This window comes from Egretta garzetta, unplaced genomic scaffold (genome assembly GCF_000687185.1).
Source record: "Egretta garzetta isolate BGI_Z169 unplaced genomic scaffold, ASM68718v1 scaffold397, whole genome shotgun sequence".
Taxonomy (NCBI): domain Eukaryota; kingdom Metazoa; phylum Chordata; class Aves; order Pelecaniformes; family Ardeidae; genus Egretta; species Egretta garzetta.
Genome location: NW_009260493.1, coordinates 3015889 through 3031875, shown reverse-complemented (window position 1 = coordinate 3031875; position 15987 = coordinate 3015889). Strand labels below are relative to the sequence as shown.

At 40.2% G+C, this 15987-nt stretch overlaps 1 protein-coding gene across 1 annotated transcript in view; it reads right to left on the bottom strand.

Moving 5' to 3' along the window:
* SYNJ2 (synaptojanin 2) overlaps positions 1-15987 on the bottom strand; it is a 56068-nt gene that overhangs the window by 35906 nt on the left and 4175 nt on the right. The window contains exons 2-4 of the mRNA XM_009644304.2: positions 11227-11497; positions 8522-8747; positions 58-141 (exon numbers count right to left, since the gene is read on the bottom strand). Of these exons, the coding sequence (XP_009642599.1) occupies positions 58-141; positions 8522-8747; positions 11227-11497 (581 nt within the window). The remainder of the gene's footprint in view (positions 1-57; positions 142-8521; positions 8748-11226; positions 11498-15987) is intronic.

The window sequence follows — 15987 nt, the reverse complement described above, 5'->3', positions numbered from 1 at the left end:
ACTTCTAAATTATAAGTAACAAGAGAGAGAAGTAAGGTAGACTTTTTATTTGTTTACCTGAAGCCCCGGTTGCTCCCAGAACAGTGGAACAGAACCTCTGATCTGCACAAAGGAAGAGACATCATCATCCAAGTAAATTGTCTGCAAAAATAAAATAAAAGGAGGGAGTTCTGCAGTTAGAGCTATCAGTCTGTGACCTCCTCATCAGGTGACAGTTTAAGACACTGAACTCAAAGGGTAAAAAAAGTAAACCATGCATCTCACTGTATCCACTTACTGCTCAGCCACTTTTCCATAGTCTCACAGGCAGTGGAACAAAGCACAACGTATTTGCTTTCGTGTCATCACAGCAGATTCAACTTATTACTCACCAGAAATAAGAGAAAATTTAAAACACCACCACTGGCAAGAAGGAAGGAATCTTTCTCCCACAATGAAGATGGATTTGATCTACTGGTGGAGACACCAGCCATACACTCTCCCTCTGTGTCTCTCACAAAATTTAACTGTGCAAAATGTCATTGCTCCTTGTGACTGATGATGGGTAATGTCAGGTGTGGGATAAGCTTATCTCTTGCTTTATTTACTATTTCTTATTTCACTGCGTGTTGTGCCTTGTCAGAGTGTCCAAATAAATCTCAGTGAAACCAGCAGCTTCGCCACTCCCATTCTGAGATACAGTGAACAGCATGCCATCTACTGCTTTTCCAGGAGTGAGAGGCTCCAAACTCCCTATTTCATTCCCTAACTAGACCTCAAACTCTCCCTTTGTATTTTTTCTCCTGATCACTGCTAACAAGCTCACCTTGAGTCAAATCTATGCAAAGTACGAAGACTGATTTCCGCTTTTGCCTTCCCCCTCCACCAGCCCCCAAGCAAAGCGTTACATTATATGTTAACTTAGCACAAAAGGTACTATCTTCAGATTCAGTATGACCACAGAGCAACTGTGCAAAGCCCGGCTCACTCCCCTGGCCTATACTTAGCAGTGGAATCCTGGCTGGTTTCCATGGGGGATACATGATATGCATGATACACATCTCCGTTATCTCATGCATGACAATGTCTTCTGCAGCCCTGCAGAGGAATGGTATCCAGGTCATCCAGGTAGCTGCTTCTCTAACCGCATCATATCATTTAGCACAACTGCTGCCAGCTGGCTAGTAGCTCCCAAAATAGAAAAGAACATGAAAATGGGTTACTCTACAGCTTTAACGTGGTTTGTGCTTTTGGATTTGCCACTAGATGCGCTGGCTCGTTGGCTCAGGGGAAGTGCCTTCGTTTACCTTGACCTCTCATCTTTATAATCACTACCAATGTACAATTTTTCAAGTTACGCACGCAAAAAGAAGAATTATAGCTACACCAGTGATGCAGGTACTTAAATATTCTGTCACCAGTTTTATCTAACTAATTTTTACAGTATTTTGGCAGAGCACTTATGACTATCCCCATTTCACTAAGACAACAGACAAGTAGCTTCGTCAAGGTCACAATGTCAGTGTTAGAATGATGGCTAGTCCAGACATAGTGCAAAACTGTATGTTTTAAAGTTTTTAGCCTCATGACAATGAACGCCAACCCTTCTCTGTTGCATCGCATGCTAGCACAACCCCCTGTTGTTCAGAGAAGCTTCCGTGTGAGGCCTGCCTCACAGCTTGAGTAACATGGCTCCACAACATGCTCTCCCAGTAAAGTTTTCTAAACATTGCCAGTATCTGAGTGCAGGAGCCAATTACCATGGCAACACACCGGTGCACCTTTCTGCACTTCTGTGCTCAGAAGAGTTCATCCTGCAGTTGGACTACAGGAGGAGTGAGCAGGCCCACCTTCTTCCTCTTTATCATATCCTCACCGAGACAGGTTGTACCAAGATGACTAAGCAACTTCTAAACACTGAATCATCTTTTCACTCACCGTCACAGACCCAAAGGAGCCAATTCTAAGGTAAAGCAAATTTGTGTAGCTCCACTGACAGCCCCAGCATTATCCTGACTCACACTAAATGACATTCAGGTCCTGAATCTATGCAAAAAAGAATCAGGACTAGCTCACTTCAAAATTTGGCACGAATCATCACCTTAGTGATGCGATGGGTTGCAATGAAACATCTAATGATGACGACTACAAAACTTCATACAAACTACAATTTGGCTGTGCAAACAGCTTGCTACAGAGGATCAGTTTTCTTTACAATCTTCTGGAACATCCCGTTTCCATAACTAACTGAAAAATCAACAGCCCAAGTATCTCTTTTGCCAGCTCTTGTAGAAGTCCCAGCTGCAAATTCTCTAGACCCACTGATTAAAAGGTAATAATAATAATTCTAATTTTAGTACCTGCAGTTTAACATCTTCCTGAGCTACAGTTTAAATGGAAAGTATTTCATCACAGTTACAGACCACGAATATATAACCTGCCTTCTTTAAGCCAAAAACAGAAGAAAAATACTGACCAAACGTTCCTGCCTTTCTGCATTAACAGATACTCATATTTCTACTTACTGGTGATTCAACATCGTAAGAGTTAACAGATGTTTGTTGCTACTATCACTCACATTTTCTGCTCACTGGTTTTCACCCATTACCTCTTCCAACTGTTTTCTGCTCTGTTAAACTGTCTGGAGAACTGAACAACACAAAAAAAATTCAAACTATTTGGGGATCATTCCTCTGATCTAAACAGGATGCCCACATCCTGATGTGATGGGCTGGAGACATCGTCTGTCAGGATAAGGTCTAATACAGAACTCCCCTATGATGATAGGGCATTTTAAAGAAACTGACATTTTTATGCTTTTAGAAATTCAGATATTTTTGAACTGGGAGCATGGCCTCTCCAATATAGTAATTCACAAGAAAGTTTTCCACATTAGCACTTTTTTTTTTTTCTTTTCACTTACAGGACTCATCATTCTGTTCTCTGAAGTAATTCTGTGGTCTTTCACAATCCTCTCACCTCATTTTCATGACCCAGATGAATCCAAAATTGTTTTCTTCAAAGCTGCCAGTGAGCTGGAAAAAGACCTAGTATTTTTTAATGAGTGGGAGCGTAACACCCTTTTCTGCCAGTCATTCCTTCCTAAACAGACTGTAATCCTTTCATTAAGCATTACAACTGTGCAAATCTTCCCTGAATTTCAGCAATACCCACTATCCTTCATTCACCACTCCAAGGAACATGACCCTTGACCTTGACATTGCCTTCTACTATGTATGCCCCTAGACATTACCATAATAGTGGCAACAGCCTTCCTACCAGCAGACATCATAAGCGAGCAGGTTGACAGACTAAGACTAAGAAGACTTTCCAGTTCAGGAATGGACATAATCTTAACACCCATATACACTATAAGAAACCACATTTGTAAAAATCTTAAATATGCACTGATAATACTCATAAATAAAAGATTCTAACTTCATTGCTTATGTAATTCCAGCATTTATGCATGGTTAAATAAAGAATTTCTTTTCACATATTCTTCCAAACCTTGATCATTTTTTGTTCACAATGTCATGGTTTTTACAAGCACATATCTGTCCCACTTTTTTGTCGTTCTAGTTTTGACTTTATTACCCTGTCCTCTAGCAGATCCATTTCTCTTATTCTAAGGCACTATGCAAAAGATAAACAGTTCTTTAAGAAAATAAACTATTCCTCCTTAAAAAGCACTTTATTTCCAGAATTCTCCTGTCCTCTGTTTTCCTTAACTCATGGACAAGAAATACATCCAAGAAGATCACACGAGTTTTCCTCGTGTGTTCAACAACAATCAGTTCTATTTTGGACAACACTTTGTCATTAGGGTTGATACATACTATTAAATCTTTGTCTTTGGGCTTCATAAAACTATTGTGGAATCTTATCTTTTGTCTTAGATCCAAAATGATAGCAAGTTGTTGCCTACTTGCCCCAGGGAGAATGTTCATTCCTATCAAATCCTCAAAACACTCAAGGACTACTTCATTAATCTCAAAGGGTCTGGCCCATAGAACAATCCAGTCCAGTTAGCTGGACGGATTTTCAGGCACGTTTCCTGCAGTTTCCCATCAGACAGCATAATAGCAACTGGATACTTAAACCCATGTGGAGGACCTCTTCACCTTGATAACAGATTGCTTGTCCTCTGACCTCTGGTGTTAGAATTTGACATTTCTTTTGAATTCTGCTGTCTTAAGACTCCTTTTGTGGTCTCTTTCTCCAACTCCAGGATCAAGGGTGATAGTTCTGACAGTTCAAGAGGATGTTTCTCAATCTTTCTCTTCTTATGCACAGGGCCAGACCTTGCCCCTGTGATCCAAAGACCCTTCCTGGTAACACAGGCTTCATGCACAGGTACTGCTAGCAAGCTTCTGAGCAAGAAGCAAACTGGCACCGCTTCTGAGCAAGAAGCAAACCTCCACATCAACTAGTTGCTGTTCTAATCCCGGCATGCGGCTCCCGTGCATCGCTTGGAATAATCTATCCACTAATCTCCATCACTCAGCTTCATTAGTAGGAAATCATCATCCAGTTACAACTTCAAATGGCAAAATTCATTACAGACTCAAGGGGCACAGGGACACAGTCTGTTATGAAATGGATACTCACATGGCTTGTTCTGGGATCCCCAGCTCTGCCACACAACCCACAAAGAGCATGGATAACAGATGGCCTAAGCATACCTCTCTGCAAGTCCCTTTAACTCAGACCACGGGATCCAAGGATATACTTGCCAAAATAATCCTCTTTGCTCTGCCTGGGGCCATACTAAAACTTGATCCAGAAAATAAATTAACCACATGATTGCATCCATTCCTCTCCTGGAGAGCTATCCAACATGGTTGAGGAGTTACTGTGAAATAGGGATCATTTTTCTTAATCCATGCCCGACATCTTTTTCTTAAACTGGAAGAAAGGGAAGGTTAATTCAAATTCATGGCGTTTCCTTTTAATGCCTTGTCAAGGTTTCTTTATTCAACAGTTCCATGAAGGGAAAAACAACTGAAACAATTAATTTATCTTTGGTAAATTAGAGTTGTTCTCGGTAAGTCACATACCAAGATATTAAGAGTTTAGCACAACTCTTTGGAGGATAACTGGGGGAGGAGCTGAAATGTAAACAGGCACACAAACTAAATGAGGAAAGCTCGCTTGTTTCTAAACGCTATCAGCATTAAAAGAATTTAAAGAATTAAAAGAATGCGTTACAGTCTCAACTTTAGGGGATTAGTAGGGGAGGAAGAAGGGGTTAAGGAAAACATTTAAGCTATCACTGGGAAACTGTGATTTTAAAACTACTTGAGGATTAACTGCAACACTGCAAGTAGAAAGGGCTGCCTTCCCATTACAAAATACTGGCAGCAAATCTGGAAGTACGTGTTAGAGAGATTTCAAAAAAGCCCTCTTTTATTTTCCCATAATGTTTTGGCTTTTGTTAAGTGTTTCCTACCATTTTTTCTTCTTTTTTCTTTCTAAAGATGCAAGTCAAATGATCAAATATCTGAAAGATCTACTAGTAGGTTGGGGTTTTTTTTGAAAAGCAAAAGTGAAGTGAGAAATTTAACTTTTTCCCCCCTTCTTCTCAAACACCGTGAGTCACAGCAGTTAAGTGAGCCCACAAAAAAATGACTCATTGAAGAGCTAAAATGCCACAAGGCTAACTCAGTGGGAGACAAAAGCATACCACCTATGCATAAAAGAGCTGCCTGGAGATAAGACTAATTGTTTCTCCCTCTTCCAAAACCAGAAAAATGTTAGAAGTAATTCCTATAAAGGGGGGAAAAGTCCTGGCTTTTCAGAATCCTAGGGTGCTATTTATCCATGAAAGCACACAGCCAGCATGCCATTATACTGTACAGGCTGCAGCAAATGGAAACAAAATGTTATTCAGCCAAGATATTACTTCATAGGCAATTAGTCAGTAGTCTACTATGAAAGTAGGAGAGAGTTTATTCTAGGACTCTTCCTTCCTAATGGTAAGTGGATGCCAGCTTGAACTGGATCTCAGGCATCCCAGTGGTTAGCCCAACTTCGCTTTCTTAGGGCACGCAGTTTGGTAAAACTAGTGTTTATCACCATTAGCAACAGTAACATTCTTTTCTCCTTTAAAAACAAAAGCCAAACAAACAACAAAATCCTTTAAAACTGGAAACCCTTGTTATATTTTTCAACCTACTCAAGCCTTTCACCCTACAACCATTTCACTCTTGTGCTTTTGCTTAACCAACTGCAAAACACTCAAAAGCCTTCAGTCCTCCCACTTTACGGCAGCCCCTGGTTGAACTGGAACAAAGCACAGCAGTTCCTGTGAAGAGCCTGACCCAGCCCCAGCTAAGGGAAACATTAGCAACCAAGCACTGTTTTGTCACTCACCGGGAGCCAATCCCCAGGTTTTCTGCTGGGATGCAAAGGCCATCTTATTTTTCATGCTAATCATTCGCAACATAATGTACTCCAGGAATATAATTAAATAGAATGAGTTACTTCTGACCCAACTAGTGAGCAGGATAGTAGAAGTATTTCCCATGATTAGACTGCTAAGTGCAGTGCCACAAATGTGAGACCGATCTGAAACAAAGCTGACAACCCTTTCTAACATTTTCTTTCCTCTGTATTTCAGCAAGAGAACATTCTTCAAATCCTGAGTAACGTACTTTGCTAATGCTCATGAGAAGGCACGCAACTAAAGTAGCAGACTGCACCACGTTATTACTTAAAGTGGCATACATCCCTTCTTCTGTTCCCAAGTTCGAGGGGAAAATTCCACTTTCCAGCAAGCAGACCTATCTGCATCTCCCAATGCACTCACAGACTTTCTAGAAAGATGTAGATGCTGCAGGACTTGACTTGCAGTTGCTTTAGAACAGAGGCACAAAAGCGTATTATTAGCAGGGAATTCAGAGGCTGACATCAGAGATCCAAGCACCGCAGGGGAAGAGTTTGGCATCCAACAAGCAGAATTATTGGAATCCTGAACACTAAGTGGAAAGCTGCCAGGCCAGCCAACTGAAAATGCAGGCAAAGCAGGAAAAGGAAGGACATGAGCAAAAAGCCACCCACATCCCCGGATGAGAACTCTGACCACTGGGCAGAAGTCACACACGTAACATTGTGCACACTTTGAGCACAGTCAAACCTTTGGGGATCAAATCTTACGGGCAGGCTAGGGAATACCAGTCTGCAACTCCTCCAGGCCTTCTGCTGAGCAACACAGCACTGTCAAGTCTAAGGTCCTTAGGCAAAGCCAGGTGAAGAGGTTAAAAGCTGTACCATCAAGGCAACATCTTAGAGGAAATTTTGAAAGTAGCCAAACATTGATGGATTTTGGACAAACAGGTGCCTGATACCTCATGCAGCAGGATAACAGAAAGGACCACACTGAGCGTGAGCTGCTGCACTCATGCAATGCCATAAGGAAATACTAGTGCTAAAGTACAGGCACTTTTGAGGGGGGATGCCACCCTCAGCAGTCAGGCACAGTCCTACAATGACACAGCTACAGCTCTTCTGGAACAAATAATGACACAGCTAGCTTAAGTATCTCTATGCTACACTTACTGTGTCATGTAGAGACATCTCACAAGTCTCCCCTTGTGAGCATCACCTAAGCAGTCTACTTTCATTGTACATGCACCTACATATATAGACACATACATACATATACAAAAACAATCTATGCTACATACACAGTTTTGTGGATCTGCCCAGAAGATGCTGAAAAGAACCAAATCTTAAGAGCAGATCCTTGTCCTTTGTTGATAACTCCTACCAGCCATTTATCTATTCTGCTTATAGAGACATCCACTTCTATATGATGGTTCTAACTGCTAGTAATTACTACTTCTATTCAAAAAGGAAAAGGTGATTATACCTGAATAAGAAAGCACTCATTTCAGCTGGCACAGAAGATTTCAGATTCTTCAGGGTCCACTGCTTTTTGTTGACTTTTGATGTAGTAAGCTAAACCATGGGTAATAAAACCAACTGACTCCGTGTTATTTTGTTTGGCTGTGTCAATCAAGGGAGCCTGCTGAGTGCATTTCACCCATATATTTTCTCTCAGCATCAGCTGGAAAGAAGGTTTTTACCATGTATGCGTAGAAAGTCTGTCATACCACCTCTCAGTAGAGAGAATCTCCCACAAAGCAAGGGGGAATATAAAGCAATTGAGAAACTTATTGTTACACATTGATTTTGCATGAATTAACACACAGAGCTCTCTGAATGGTTTAAAAACCCCATACGTATGTATCACTACAATATCAAACGGCCAGACTTCCACATGCAGGGGAAAAAAAAAAAAAAAAAATCAAAAGTATTAGTGAAAATTGCATGCATGGAAAAGTCAGAAACACAGGAAAAAAAAAGCAGGTGACAAAGAAATCCTTAATGGGCAAGAACAAATATATGTCACACAACGTTTTTTTAAATATACTTGGAATAAACACTTGCTGAACTCCTTTAATTCTTGTTGGAAACTCTGCCCCAATTAAACTTGAGTGGACTGAATTATTCAAAGCTATAGGACACATTCACTTACCTGCTCTGTCTCAACGAAGTTAGACACATGTCCATCATCATTGACCCCTCGAATGTGAAACCGGGCACCAGCTCGCTCACAGCTGATGCGAGAGATGAGGCAGGCTTTTGCCTTCTTGTGGGAAGCATAAACGGTGCGGATGTCCACTACACCACAGATCACTTTCAACAACCAGTCAGAGCAGTTCACCTGGTAGTGTTTGAAGGGCACATGCAATAGCTGGTTCCTAAAAGGTTCAACAACATACAGATATATTACTAAATAAAGTAAGACAGACAGCCATGGGTGCCACCCCATGACAATCACTAATTTAAGCAATTAACGTTTTGTGACCCCTTTTCTGCTGTACCTTTACTTTATCCAAAACCAGGAACTATCAGGAAGAAATCCTTGTGAACTACTACAGTGAACAGAATGTGGCAAATTTTAATAGCACAACTACCACCAAGGTGCTGTCCCCTGGTATCTTGTATCTCTGTCTTATAAATTCAGACGCAAATGACACCTCTTCCAGCTCCAGAAATACATTTATATTTAGTAACTTTTTTCATGAATTACTGTGCTGTCAAACTAATTACTTTTTGAACAGTACTGCCTGGACCTTAGCATACACTACAGGATGAAGAGTCGTTTTAAAACCCACCAAGATTTTCAGGAACATTTTTCCAAACAGAAACTAGACCCAGTAGTCAATGGAGATACTGCAAAAAGTGCAACTAAAATTAAGAGGAATGTCTGTTTTAACCTTCAATGTATTTTACGATCAACAACCTAAGAAACCTATCATGCCTGGTTAACGGTGATGCTAGTCTCTTCTATTATGATGGTTTTCCTCATTTCATTTTTCAAAATGTACCTTTAGTCACAGATGAGGGCCAAGAAAATCCCTTTTATGATCGTTTATTGCTCAACAGCAGATCTGTACAGGAGTTATTACATCTAGCAAAACCCCTGAAGAATTGTTCTTCTAGAGTACAGCGTTTCTCTGAAAAAGGTGCGAGTCATTCTTACATTTTTAAACTAAATATGTAACTGAAAAAGCAGCTCTAAAACAATTTTTGGTATCTCTTCCACCTCCTTCTCCTAGCTCTACTCACAGAGGAAGTCCTCACTCAGACAAATTCCAGCAGAATTTTGTTGTTGTTGCAGTTCATTTAACAGGCAGTTTGTGTTGCTTATAACTAAGGTCATCTGACACTTTTCATCATGTAACTATTTATCCCATTATTTACTTTTCTCAAGAATCTATTGTTTGGTCTGAAATTTCCCGTATCGCATAACTGCCTCAAGATAAGTTTTCTTTGTAGTATCTTTTTGCCCTAAATGTGATGTTATTGCCATTCATCCCTGTTCTACAACACATAGGAGAATGGAACCTCTTCAGGGGCTACTTCTAGATTAGCCAAAAGCGGCAAAGAACGAAAGTTCAAATATTTATCTTCCAGGAAGAAAAGTTTCAAAAGACAGTACTGGTAAAAAGAGTTGCTTTAAAGGTCGTTTCTTTATTAAGGGATACTGCCACCTTAGGAGTTTCATCACTGGAACACCGCTCATTTGTGCCACGTGTCTAACTTGACATGCTTGGAGAGCTTTTTGAAAGGGATGCATAATTAGCACAGCTAAAAGAAAGTTTTATATCTCTCTCTTCTGTGTTAAAGTAGAACACCAGATCTTACCAGTCAAAATCAAATCACAGCTAGAAAGATTATTTAGCCTGAATGAGCTGCTTTCTCATGTTTATTTATCATCCATTATGAACTTTTTTGTTATTTAATATTAACCTACTTCGGGCGACGAGACTTATCACACATTCTAGCAGCACACCCACATTTAACTCTGCCAGTTATTTTTCACCTCCATCATATAACCTTTGTTTATTTCCAGTACCTCTACGCTTCCTGTGTGACACTCTTTTTGTTTAAAAAGAAAAAAAATGAGGGTATAGGAATTCAAGCATTCTGCCAGAATTTGTAAAGCAAACAAACTGAATTATGTCAACGGTGACCCCACCTAGGAAAGACAAAACCCAGCATCTGTGTGTTTTCCTTTCCACTCAACCAATACTTACCGCAACAAGATATACTTTTAATTTCCTTTATAAGCACAAGAAAGCAAGAAGTACAGAGCAGAGTATCACAGGAGTTTCCTTCTGTGCACCATACATTTACACTGAGCTGTAAACATATTAATATTGATGTTTTCCACACAAAACTAGGCCATATTATTGAAGCATTAAACTACAGACTTTAAACACATGTGCTTTTAAGGAATAGAAGATACTTCAGCACAGATGATGGGATTTACGAACAGTTCAAGTGTAGATTTCTATTAGAGAATTTTCAAAGCAAATTATTAAAAAGAATTGCAGGGGAAACTATTCATGACATGCAGAGATGTGTTTCTGTAGTGAGCAATACATCTTGTGTTTCCTTCTTAAAAACACAAAATGTCCAGTTGCTAGAATCCATTTCACTATCAGATTCATTTTAATTAAACAGAAGTTTACAGTCGTAACAGGTAAGTAACAGTTGTCTGACGCAGGTTTACCATGAATTCGCTAAGGCCACATGCCCTGTAAAATGACATGACAATGAAATGAAGGAGGTGCACCTGAAATGCATATGTTCATTTCTCTCTGAGAATGTTTGACCAATAAGATACAGGTCGGGATGACAGAAGACTTTGGTATAACATGCAGTACTAACCAGAAGAACGAGTTACCAGATTCATAGTGGTTATCACCCTGCTTCTGAGCCCGCACAGTCAGGTCAAAGTTTGAGCCTGCATTAGGCCAGGAGAAATAGAACATCCCAGAGTTCAGTATTTTCTTCAAGGCAGTAACACGCTCCTCTTCCTTGGTTTCTTCCTGGAGAGGACAGAAATCTGTTGCAGTAATTTTGTAAACTTCAGCGTCCAGGATTTTTCCCACTGATGTACAGCCTGTCACCAGGACCAGAAAGTGCAGCCGAGTGTTACCTAGAAGGTGACAGATAGTTACAAAAGGGTTACAGGTGGACACAGGCTATGCCATTTAGCATCAGTCCTGTCATATGCAATGCTGACAGGGCTCCAGCAGAGGCCAGTATCTTTGCTTCAGAAGAAAACAAATACAAACAACAAGCATGTGTTTGTTTACATTTCTGAAATCCTTTTGACTGCAGGTAAGTGCAATTGCATAATATTCCACAATACTTATACATTCCCATCCTTTGCTGCATTAGAATGTGGTTTTCCCACTTACTTTATGAAGTGCAATGAGCTTGGTATTGGGACACTATTAAAAAAAAAAAAATCAAATTTCACCACCCTAGAGAACATACAGTTTACACCGGATTTGATTGAAGGGAAAGGTAAAAGACCGGTCATTTATGAGACAAAGTGTATTCCACACTAAGGATTTTTCAGCTGACTTCTGCAGTTTTAAAGATATGAAGCATTCAGATTTCTTACTGGCTTTCAGATGAAGCTGCACGTATCCAGTTATTCAGAAAGTTTCAGTATTACCAGTTCTTGAGATTTTGCCTTTTACGTCACAAGAGTGCACATGATTAGATGACAGCTTCAATTATCACTAAAAAGAATTCCAGATCTCATGGCTGTAAAGCAAAGTGTGAAGTCATGAAGCAGCTGAATTTCAGGCCCCCAAAACTAAAAGATAAATTTTGAAGCTTGAGAACGCCACTGTAATCAGGTCTCTCATACACAGCAGGATTTCAACCTCTGCTCATTCTCTCTGAAATGATAAAGTAATTAAGAAACAGTAGAACAATTGTTCTGAAAACACTAGTTTTGGTAGGAAGAAACCGTTTGATTCACTTAAATTGGCCTCTAATGGAGACAATGTCATGCTATTCACTCCACTCAGTAAGAAAAGGTGGAAGTGAGCCAAGATCTATGGCTCTAGCAGAGCAGAAACAATAGCTGACCTGCCAAGAGTCAGCTAATTAGCTAAGGGCACAGTGACAATATGGGACAGTATGGTTTCAGACAGCAAAAGGGAGCAATCTTCAACCCTCCACAGTGGCCCACTGTCTAAAAATGCAGAACAACTCTCCCGCAACAACTGGGGTTTTTTCTAAAACACCATCCAGGGAGTCCTTGCTTCCAGATCACAGGTTGGCTACAGAAGCTTGAGTTAGGGGTGGTTTGCAGCAAGGCCAGAATATTTGCGTAGGCACATGAGACTGGAATTGCAGGACAAGGTGGGAGATTAGATCTTATTCATTCTGTTCTGCTGACTCCAGTTTTGCATAAAGGCCAATGTAGGTGGTATTTACTAAAAAGCTCTGTTCATCACATTTCTTTCTGTAACAAGGCTATGCTGTGTTCTCCTTCTTGAGTGTTTTTAAGAAGTACGTTTTCTGTACTTTTCTAGATGACACCGTAGTGGAGGATTAGAAATCCATAAAACCTGACAGTTTATTCCTCCTTTGCACATGAGTGTGCATAATTATAAAGGATTAAGAGTAGGAGGTACATCAGTTATCACCATGGTAGTTCATACCTCACTAAATACTGTCTTGCAGCCTCCAGAAGGGGCTAGGAGGAGTTAGCTGTCTCTCAGGATAGTGAATAGCTTTTGTGACTTTGCTGAAATCATGCAAAACCAACCATCTCAAAGTAAACTTTGCTCATGAGAATGTGGAAGCAATGTATAGAAACACTATTAATACGCCTTACTATCAGTCAGCTTCAGGGACAGAAAACCAGTAGTGACAGACTCTGAGAGCTGGCTGGCTGGGATGCCAAACAAAGAATACAAGCACTTCCATTGGCTTCAGTGACCTTAAACTTTCCATGGGGTTCAAAAGAGATCAAATGAAAAAGTCAACATTAAAATAGTCAAAAAGAATGACAATTTAATAATAGTGGACTTTTTGTCTGTGGTTCTGTCCTTTGAGGAGCTCTTAACCGGTGGAAAATAAGTGGATCTAAACAAGGGAATTCTTTAGTATAAGAAGACAAGCAGGAATAAAGCATGACAGAAAAGCCAATCAAAACTACACAGTTTTGCCTTACCTAGAAACTTGCCATCCCTTAACAGAGACTCTAGGTTCTTTTTACTACCTCCTCCACTCAACCACTCACCCCCAAAATGGGAGACGCATCTACACATGCAGAGGTCCAGCATCTCTACTCCCCTGGATCACTAGCTAATGGGCTCAAAAATAGTAATCACAGCTAAGAAGCTACTGCATTGTCCCTGAAGGGTCAGGAGACTGATGGCTTTCTGAAGCTGTAATACTCTTTTCCTGCCACTGTGCAGTAACCCCACACGAGAGTTGGGGTTGTTCAGTCTGGAGAAGAGATGGCTCCAGGGAGACCTTATTGCAGCCTTTCAGTACTTAAAGTGGCCTGTAAGAAAGGTAAAGAGACTTTTTACCAGGACTGCTCTGTGAGCTGAGCTGGTCTTCAGATCAACTCTAACCTCTCTCATTTGCTTAAATCACTCAAGATATGCTACAGAACAGCCAGAATGCAGAAACCCTACAACACCACAGCCCCAGCTTAACACAGATCTCTCTGACTATGTGCCTTGGAAAAAATTCCCAAACCCCATCCCCTGATATCACCTTCATCCCAGGTGGTACTTGGACAGTGTTCCGGGGAATCAGCGCTAGGCTATCACTGCACTGTCTGGGGGAAGAAGATCCTTGCCCAATGGGCATGCTGCCCTTGGCATAGGAAGCAAGCTAATCACAATATCCTATTGACAGCACGCAAGCCTGTGCCCTGCCCCATTTTAATTCACAGCACAGATGTAGCCACTGGGTCGTGAGCAGCAGTAGGGCTCCCATCAGTCTTTCACCTTTCTAGAACCTCACATAGCAAAATTAATGCTACCAAAACACTACTCTGCAATTAACCTTTTAATCATGTCTCCATTAAGGTCTAAGAAATTACCCACCACTAAGCTACACAGCTATACACAGTGAAACAAAGCTTCCCCCATCTTCCCTCCTTTGCCAGCAACATCAGCTTACGCCTGGGAATCTCTTCTTTCAATCCCAAACCTTTTTGCTCACACTGTTTCCTCTCAACCCAGCCTGCCAATGTTTTTAAATATATTGATAACTACATTGGACAAGTTTGTGGTGGAAATGATGACTGCGCTACCTCCGCTCATGCTTTCACTTAGGCATTCTGTCAGACTGAAAATGTCATTCCAAGGAATAAAACAAAAGCATTATGTACCCAAATAGTACCTAATATGGCAGAAGCCTAACATTACCAGCCACAGGAAAAATGCTTCTTGCCAGTCACTGGAAGTCTGATGATGATGATGATGATGATGATTATTATTATTATTGATATATTAAAGCAAAAAAATCAGTCCATTTACTCCTAAATTTAAACTTTAAAAAGTCAATGTGGTTTCTTTTCTGGTATGTAAATGTCAACAAGCCTTAATATTTCCTGTTGAAAATAGATACTTAACATGAAAACAGCTGTTTTCACTGTTTCACACTACCTAAATGCACTTAAATTTAATGGTAGAAATTGCTTGAATCAGTATGGATGCTGCTACTGGAGCAAGTAATTTTTATAAAAAGCAAAATTAAAATCAGCTTTCTCCACTTCTAAAAATTGCAGATACTAAGTTATTTGGTAACTGTTCATTCATTCCAAGGAAAATAACATTTTTAGCTGACAAGAATTTACTGAAAAACTCTTTTAGTTCCTAAACAATTCATTTTTATTCTCCAGTAAATCTCTCAAAAGAATGCAAGAAGTTGCATTGCTTTACTACACCCACCCCCCCAAAAAAAGAAAAAACCCAACAAACCAACCAACCAAAAAAAAAAGCCAACAAAAAAACCCTGCTATCAACACAATATGGAATTTCCTATGGTAGGTGGATTTGTGAGGCCATGGCACAAGAAAGAGAGGGGTTTTTTTAATTAAACTGGTTTTGCCAAGAAAACTGTGAAAATATCACAACTTTGATGAAATAGAACAAATTGAAACACCCAGACATTCCTTAAAGCCAGAAGGTATTTCCCCTTAAGACAGTCAAGACTATTCAATTAAACCCTGTAGCCTTAACTTTTCAAAGCTGCAGCTCACTACCATTTCCAATTCTGTAATTATATTAAAAATACTGCTCCTTTTAAGTTTCAAGCAAAACTGGTTGCTTTACAAGTAGCACTTGAAGTACCAGACTAACGCCAATCACAACAAAAATACATCTGATAGTCCAGTCAAATCCACCTGGCAGCACCATCAGGAAGCATTCTACGGGGTTACAGCCTTTGAAAGGAGCTAAACAGTATTCAAGGTATTTATGTTTCTTCTGTCCAGAACATCAACATGGAAAGACAATACTAAAGCCATGAAATGAGCAGTCACTGCTTAAGTGTAAGCTCAGATAAGTCAGGAAGCTGAGTTTTAAAATGCTGGCAGTGCATCCTCAAGACGAAAGGGAGAATTAACACTAAATCAATTCCCTAGAGTCAGTGGCCCTG